Below are 9,274 nucleotides of genomic sequence, written 5' to 3' on the forward strand. Positions count from 1 at the left end.
AGGATCAAAATACTTTCAAATGGGAAAACTAACCCTTATTAAGTATAGAAAGAAAACAGTGGAATTGAAATAGTTCACACTACTGTGTGAATGTGTGTGTCATGCAAGGGGTGGGGGCGTCTCTGGTCCTGCTCCCTGCACAAGAAGGCAGGATATGGTGAGGTCAAAAAGGAACAACAATGGAGTAATAGACAGGGGAGTCATACCACTATATTCTCGCTGACGACTGGGTTGCAGACACAGGAAGCAGGAGACACACGATCCGCAATCTGCCCTCCGCTTCTCTGCCAACCAACCAACCTCCTAGCGTAGCCACGGCAGTTGTATTAGTGGCTAATGGCTAACTAACTGCTTACAGCTGATGACAACCCAGCCACAGCGGATGGCCATCTGATTACAGCTGATGGCCATCTAATAACCGAGCCAGCACCTTTCCACATGAGGCCAAGAGCCTGGAAACTGCTCTCTGGGACTCTGTCCCAGTAGTGTGATAGTCCTTGCAACTTCTTCAAAAAACTTCCATTTTCAAAAAGGATATTTGTCAAGTTAAATGAATTTCCAGCTGCTGTATTTAGATGGTAAATCAAACTAAAGCAATAGGAGAGTCCTAACGTTCTCCTAAGTGATATTTTCTTTAATCATCAGAAAAGCCTCTATCTCCATTCTGCTGGTGAGGAAATTGAGGCACAGCGGTGTTAATTAATTTGCCCAGGGTCACACTCCTGGTAAATTGCAAAGCTAAGATCTGGACAAAAGTCTGCCTGGAAAGCTCATACTCTATCCCACTACCCTATGCTTATGTCCTCCCAGTGGGGGAAGATATTTAGGGATCAAGCATAGGTCTATACCAGAGTTTGCCCACATGTTAGTGTTCCTAAACTGTCCCTGTTTTTCATACCTCCCTTACTTTATCTGCTTCTAAATTAATATATATATATATATATATATATATATATATATATATATATATATATATGCATTAACAATTCCAAGTTCTTTCATAACAGGGCAAGCATGACGAAATGACTGGGGCGGTCATTTAGATGGCCTTTATTATTAACGCTTGTGTAGCTCTTAATATATACCAACACTTTCACATGCATCTTCTCATTTGATACTTTCAATATCCCTATGACGTCCTTTACAGAGAACCAAAGCTCAGAAAGGTAAGCATCTTGTTCAAGGTCACACAGCAATTAGGATCTCCTGGCTCTGAAGCACATCTGTATTTTGTGTCACCAAGCTGGCAATAAATGCCTATAGAAGGCTTTAGACAAAGAGCTCCATTCCCTGAATTCTTCTCCTGGGTTCCTCCACACGCCAAACACGTCAATATACTTCGATAGGGCTTAACAACCCACGATTGACTTGGCCACTGGAGAAAATTGTAGGTCATTTTTTAAAAGAGCAATGGATTTTTACTGACTGCCAATCACCAGGGGTACTTAGGTGATGGAAAGATCAATAAGCAATAAAAATGAATACCCTCACTGAAGGAGTTCATAGTCAAGTGGACAGATAAGACAGGTAAACAGACGAGTAGAGAAGACAGGCCTAGAACAGAGGTACAGAGTCCTACTAAGCCCACAGCAGGTACCACACCCCTCCTAGCACGAGCGTCTCAATGAAGACAGGCCCAGAACTTAGTCTGCTGTCCCTCCACACCTCTTCTTCCACTTACCTTTCTTTTTTAGATATCCTGTCTCTCCATCATCCACTCCCTTCATCCCGTTCCTTATACATTTTCAAGACACTGATAGTAGCGTTTTGGCAATCGGAGGTTTGTATCAATACACTGAAAGCTCCACAAGGGCAGAAATATTTGTCTGTTTTGTCCATTGCTATGTCCTACAATGTCTAGAACAGTGCTCATATAAGTAGGTGCTCCACATATTGGAAGAAAAGAAATTGATACTCATTTAAGAATTCTTAATTTAAAAAAGAAAAATGAGCTTAATAAATCAAAAACAAAAAGACCCCTTTCCCCTTCCATCCCAAATAGCACAATTTTTTCCTGTGCCATCTATAGACTCATTCCTCCATTGTTTCATTTTCCCACAATCAGTAGCTTCCACTGTGATGTTCTGGTGTCCTCTTCCCAGACTATGAGCTTGTGTGTCCATTCCTGGTGTAGGAGGGGCCTCTCTTTAGTGTGAATGCCATCGCTGACCGCCAGCAACCTCTGATGTACTGTGTTCTATGTAGATTGGGATTTGGAATTCCAACAGTGGGCTTAACATGACGGATGGTTACAAAGACAGGTCCAGCAATATCACCGATTCGCTGGCTAACCGAACACTCATCGTCACCACCATTCTGGTAAGTTAACTATGTGAAATTCAGGGTGTCTTATCCAGATTCCTAACCTAGACCTTGAAAGAGTCTTCAACTATCTTCTTTATGCCAACAACTCTGCCTGCAAATGTCTATTATTAATTGGGAAATGTCTATTATTAACCTATGTTTGTATTAATATACACCTATAACAGAATTGAATTATAAGCTTCCAACAATGTTCTAAAGATCTCCTACCTCCAATCCATTCTCAACTCTGCTCTGCCCCAGTCTCCAGTCCCACCAAGTTGGTGTCCCTTGCCTTCTGGCTGGTGGTTGGCTTCAACCAAAGGGAGACTCTGGCAAGAGACCAGAAAAGTGGGGGAAGAGACATAAGAAAATTTCTTTCCCTGCCTCCCAATGGCTTTGTCAGAAGCTCTGTCTTTCACAACCACAGATCCTGTGCTACCAACAACCCTACTTCCAGACTCCAACTGTTCTGGACTCCAGGAACACTCTTTCCTGCTGCCTGCCTCAGCCCTAAGGGGCACGGGCTTCCTGGGTGTTGGTCCCTGGGTATCTACATCCTACTGCTTCTCTTGCCTCCATCCTTGTTGTCTCCCTTTGCCTTTCTCACTTCTATGTAATAGACCCTTTATTAACTGCTCTTCAAAAGCTCAGGTGAGGATACTTCCTGCTTCCTGTTGGAATCCTGGTCATACACTCATCCACCCACAGCTTGTTAATTCTCCCTCTTTCCCAAACCTAACCCCAGGGGTAAAGGGCAGGAGTGGCCATGTCTAAAATCTTCAGACATTCCTGCTTTATTTGATTCCGTCCACAATGTCAGACCAACGTACTTCTAAAATTGTTAACTTCCTAGATTTGTTCATCCAAAGTAAAAACAGTTTTGTTTTTCTACTACTTCCTCTGCAACTATCAAATATAGTTTCCTATTTCTATCAGTTTACTTGAGGATAAGCCTAAATGGGTCTTAAACGTCTGGAAAAAATAGAAGGTCCTATCAATAATCTAGTATTTTATAAAATAAAATAAATTTTCAATGAGTCAAATGACGATTAAGATTATAGCTACATGGTGCTAAGGAAATGTCCATTCATAGAATAGGGGATTTATTATGTAAGTGCATAAGCAAAAAATTACCAGATATAAGATTTGAGGTGAGTTCAAATAAGAAAATGGAGCTGCTGAAAAAAGAAGACATAGAAATAGCCTTTGAATAAGACACCACGAAGGAAACCAACCAAAAATATGCAGATAATCAGTGAAAAGTGAAATTGAGATAAAAATTTAGCTGAGAGATAAGGAAATAAGAATATTCAGTAGATAGGAAGTTTGAAGAACAAGATGGAATATTTACTGATTTAGATTTCCTTTTTGTTAGTAGATGAAGATCGTATATGAAACCCAGAAAGGAAGGCAGGTCATGCAAAGGAGGTTTGGGTGTGGGTATCATTGGAGAACAGACTTCTAGACATCTTGTCCCCCATTGCCTGCTGTGCCAGACCTAAAGTTTAAACGTGACTGAGTCTCTATCACGTCATTTACTCACAGCCCTGTCTTCAGCAATAGAGGAAAAAACTTCTCATTCAAAGAGAGAGGAGGGAGAGAAAGTGATAAGTGGAGTTTTCTGTACTTGCCGAGGGTAGAGGGAGTATGAGTTTAGCAAAGGCAGGGAGGTAAGTGATGGGCTTCAGCGCTCTCAAATCTTAAAAATTATTTTCAAATATTTTATAACTTATGGCTGCTGATGGCGTTTGTGGAAGGAAATTCTGCCTTCGCTTATAACAGGGTTCTCATATTTGGTTTGTTTCATATAGGAAGAACCCTATGTGATGTACAGGAAATCTGACAAGCCCCTATATGGAAACGACAGATTTGAAGGATATTGCCTGGATCTTTTGAAGGAATTATCAAACATCTTGGGTTTTATTTATGATGTTAAACTTGTCCCTGATGGAAAATATGGAGCCCAGGATGACACAGGAGAGTGGAATGGAATGGTCAAAGAACTTATAGATCACGTAAGCAAAAATACATCTCCGATAAATGGGTTTTAAAGGTCTGAAAACAGTGCATAGCGAGAAGGAGTGAAAGAAAAGAGGAAAAATTTGTTGAGTCAAAAGAAATGTTTCACTTTTTTTGAATCATAAAAATGATTTTAAAAGTGGGAAAAAACAACCTAGAAATGGAGTTTACTTACTTGGAAGGGCAAGTAAGGATAAAAATTGAAGATAAAAATGTATGGGGACCGTCCTCCATGCTGAAGAATAAACCTGGGTGATTCTGCAATTAGATAAAGAATTCTAAAATTTGCAGCTTAAAGCAAAGTCTCATCTGTCAACTAATTATATGACCAAGTTACTCATTCCTTGCTTTTCCCACACGCTCTTTTAAAAGACATCGTTCCGCAGCTTTTTTCTCCATTTAGTTTCAGAATGTCTGTTTGTCTGTCTGCCTATCTGTCTGTGCGTGTGCATTTCACAACCTTCTGGTTTCTGTTTCCTAATAAATACACTTTCATAAACATAACTGTATTAATCAACCATTGTTATATGAAAGCCAGTCATCACAGGAACTTGTGTGAGAAACATTTGGAGTTGAGAATAAAGATGAGGAGTACCCAGCACAAGTCCAGACATTTGCCAGGAAGTTCGACAACTGAGACAATGGTTTTGAACTTGCTTTCGCAGAGGGCTGATCTGGCGGTGGCTCCTCTTACCATCACCTATGTGCGGGAGAAAGTCATCGACTTCTCCAAGCCCTTTATGACCCTGGGCATCAGCATTCTCTACCGGAAGCCCAATGGTACCAATCCAGGAGTCTTCTCCTTCCTCAACCCTCTGTCTCCTGACATTTGGATGTATGTGCTCTTAGCCTGCTTGGGAGTCAGTTGTGTACTCTTCGTGATCGCAAGGTAAGTCCAAGGACTACTGAATTTACAACAACAGATCTAGGTTGACCTGTCTGCTCTAGAGGTAAACATAGATTAAGAACTTTAAAGTGCTATTGTCGTTTTGCCTAGTGTTCTCCTCTGTCAAGTTCCCCCGCATAAAAGCCAACTCTAAATGAATATCTTCCAATTATTTAGAAAGATACTTTTAAAAGACAATAAGAAAATAATTTTTATATTAATCTTATTTTATCAGTATTTCAAGCAAGATAAAATAGTTATTTACCCATATCTGCAGAATTATGCTACAACAAAAGCAATAGCTTGGCTAATAAATTGAAAATGTTTCAATGGAAAGAGTAAAATGGTGTCCAGATATTTGACCTCTGGAATATTTGTTTAAGTAAAACAGAAAAAAAGTTAGCTAGGAAGTATTGTAGCAAATAAGAAAAACCAGAATAAAGGAAGATTGTGAAATCCTCAGGAATGAAAAAAATACTTAAAAATGTTTTTAAAATTTGTTTTATAAAACATTAGAGAGTTGTCATGAGAATTCTAGAAATGACTATGAAAAGAAAGATTACTTACTTATAGAGTCTGGAGGCATGCAATCTTTATGCTACTACTGATGATTCAGGTTAGGTTTTATTTTCTGAGATAACTTTATATTTAACCATTCCACTCTACATAATTCTTCAAAGAATTTTTATACCTTTAAGTATATTATATTTTCTAAATGTCTTTGATGCTGAATTTGAAACATGGCTATTTTATCTTTCTGTTGGTTTAAACATTTGATATCCCTAGATAAAACATGTAAAAAAAATAATAATTGCTTTTAAATGTCTCCTACTCATTTTCAATCTTTTTCATCTTTCAACAGAACTCAGTGAATTTTTTCCCTAATTGATTTTTGTTTTCCCTCCAGGAATTTCTAAGAGAAATACTTCTTCATGCTAGCTCTTTGTCATTGTCCATTGTCTGGTTGTGATTAATGCCAGGTAACTCTTTCCCTGGCATAATTATAAAGGAAGCTTGGAAAAATAACCCAGGTTGGAAAGGTCTTAAAGATGCACAAGGCAGACCTATTCAAACTGAACAAAATTGTACTCTCACATGTGGGTATTTATACATTATGAAATGAATTTTTTTCTCCATGACTATTAATCCCAGGCTGATTTCCAAAATTTGACTAAATATTAAACTACTTTTAAATAATGACCAGAACTCTTTTACCACATGTCTTACCTCAGAAAATAATATACTGACAGTATGTATAGTGATATTATCCTTTGATGCTTTAATACCCTAGATCAGTGGTTCTCAATTCAGAGCGATTTTTGTGCCCTGGGGAACATTTGGCAATGTTCTGGAAAGATATTTGGGTTATCATAACTGAGGGTGGAGGATGCTACTGGTACCAAGTGGGTAGCGTCCAGGGATGCAGCTGAATATCTTACAATATGAAGGACAGTGCCCTACAACCAAGAAGTACCACAAAATATCAATAGCACCAAGGTTGAGAGACCATGCTCTAAATAATTAAGGAAAATATTGTTTTGGATATCAAATTTTAGAAGGTAAGTTGCTCACCTTTGGAGGTGCATTTCTCATTATTGGCTCCTAAGTGAAATTAAAACCTCATTTGTATGGCCATTTGATAAATGACTCCCCTAAAGTGATGTACCCTCTAACAATGAATAAGCAATCCTATGTTGGCTCACTGTTCCATTCCTCTGCTCTGGGACCCACACTTGTCAGGTGACATTAGGGACAGTGGAGAGATCCAAGCCTCAGTGGGCAACAGAGAAGTGAGTTTCCACACACCCCGGTCTGCTGCTCTGTCTAGGCAGTGATGCTAAAGAACAGAGGAGGCAAGACAATGGTGATGAGCGATTACATCTTTTATCAAAGCCAGTGGGAGAAAACACATCGGCAGCATCCAGAAGTTCTCACAACTGCACGGGTTGAAAGTACCCTTTTACACTTGACCCCAACTGTGCCTTTACATTGCTTTATTTTGGGCATTAGAATGTCAGGGAAGTGTAGCATGCCATAGCTTGCCCCTTCTTATTTTGTCTATTTCTCTATACACTCTCGGTGACCCAGAGCCCTACATTTTCTGACTTCATTCTATTTTTATGAAGAAAACAGGCTCCTCCCTCCACTTAATACTATCTATTCAATATTCCTACTCAGCAAAAGTACCATTTATAAACTAGATCTTCTTTATTTAGCTTATTCTTCTTGTCGCCCCCTTCTCACTGTCTTGTTTTGGGTCTTGGGGAAGTGGGGGTGAAGTGCATCAAATGCAAGCTTGCAAACAGCGTGGTGGTGAAACAGAAAAGACTCGTAACTCCTCGTGATACACAGGTGCTCTCGTGGGGATCATACTCTCGACTGCATTCATCTTCTCCACACTTTTCATTCCATTCTTGCTTCTATCTACTTCATAAAGCTACAAAATATATTTTGAAGGTGACTGACAGAGAAAAAATCCCGGCTGAATAGGTAGTATCAATTGCCATGAACTTGGTCACTGGGCGCCAATCATCTAAGATGTAAAATGGCTTTCTGTTACCACCTTAGTGGTTTGCATTCAACGTTAGTGAAGCAGAAATGAAAAAGTTAATCTCTTAATCATCTTTCATGCTAGAGAGGCTTTTGAATTTGTTTTGAAGTATACCATTTTATGTCCTTTTAAAGAAGAAAAATAAAGCCCATCACTGCAGTAAAAATCATTTGCTGACCTGAACTGAATTTATAAAGTTAAACATCAATGGGAAAAAACAAAGAAAACTATATAAAAATTACAGTTACTATGACTTGTTACGAGTGTGCCTGATTTTGTTTTTGTTTTGTGGTTGACATTTTCTTTTCTAATTACTTTTTTTTTTCTTTTTTTGAAGAGTGTTTAATCTGAAGACATTATGTCCATCATGAACACACAGTTTAAATAGACCAAATATCAGGATACAATGTCTGCTTACATTTTTTTATTTATGTTTGTCTTCATAAAAATGAACATATTTTAAGATAGTATCTGGCAAAAAAAAAAAAAAAAAAAAGAAAACCTTTCACTGTAACCCTAAGAATATAATACAAACCCAACAGTTATAGTACAAGTTCAAATAGAGCTTTAAAAGATACACAGCTCTCTCTCTCTCTTCAATTCATCCCAATATCCATTCTCAGCCATAAGAAAGAGTTCCTTAATTAAAGATCTTCAGTGTGATCATCATTTTATATCTTCCATTCATGTAAAAGCCTGTCATAACAAACATAAACCCAAAATGAACCTTTGCATTTCGATATAATGATACTCTTTTATATGCAAGTTTTGACACAGAGTCTAAGCACATTTGCCCCTTTCTCTGTCATTTTACTAAAGATCAGTATCAATTAGGATGGCAGCTTGAGAATATCATTGTGCAGGTCATATATTAACATTTCCCCCAGATTTTCTGATGATGACACTCCTGTCACACTGGCTATCCTTAAGCAAGCATTAGGAATTTGAAGCTGAAATATTTACATCCAGGCAATGGGGAGGTCTATTGCATTATGAAAAGCCAAGGTCTTACAGAAAAGCATCATCTCATCATTTAATTTCATATTCCTCAGTCCACACATTCCCCAAGCCACTCAAAAAACTGAAGAGAAAGAACCTAAACTATCTCTGCAGAACAGGCAGAATCACATTGCTGTTCAGACAGTCTTCCTTTTTGTCGCAGAAAATTAGATTAATTGTTCGCTTATAACTACAAAGTCTAAACTACTGAAAGAAAACCACGTTAAAAGCGGCACTCTAAAGAGGGAAGTGGTGAGCTCATTGATCAGAGCTTATATGCGGGAGAAATGCCAGAATATCAGGGGCTCACGGTTGCCAGGTTTTGCAGTCTGTTTAGAAAACCACCTCCTTTTGAGTGCATAAGCCTCTCAATTTATTGCAATTAATATTTTAAATTATCGTAGAAGCGACAATGGTATTGTTTAAGTAACGGCACCTTTACTCTGCATATTGCTTCAATTAGTAGGTTCATTAACATTGGCATTCATTTCTTCAGCTCAGCAAACTGGTTATAA

The 9,274-nt window shown here is 38.5% G+C and overlaps 1 protein-coding gene across 10 annotated transcripts in view; it reads left to right on the forward strand.

The window, feature by feature from the left end:
• Positions 1–9,274, forward strand: part of GRIK1 (glutamate ionotropic receptor kainate type subunit 1) — a 358,341-nt gene that overhangs the window by 308,700 nt on the left and 40,367 nt on the right. For all 10 annotated transcript variants that reach the window (XR_012494071.1, XM_074326222.1, XM_019729910.2 and 7 more), the window contains 3 exons: positions 2,206–2,319; positions 4,116–4,319; positions 4,989–5,212. Coding sequence is in view for 9 of the 10 variants with exons in the window: in XM_074326222.1 (XP_074182323.1) it covers positions 2,206–2,319; positions 4,116–4,319; positions 4,989–5,212 (542 nt within the window). In the remaining variant the exon portion in view is untranslated. The remainder of the gene's footprint in view (positions 1–2,205; positions 2,320–4,115; positions 4,320–4,988; positions 5,213–9,274) is intronic.

Source organism: Rhinolophus sinicus, linkage group LG01, assembly GCF_036562045.2.
Source record: "Rhinolophus sinicus isolate RSC01 linkage group LG01, ASM3656204v1, whole genome shotgun sequence".
Lineage (NCBI taxonomy): Eukaryota > Metazoa > Chordata > Mammalia > Chiroptera > Rhinolophidae > Rhinolophus > Rhinolophus sinicus.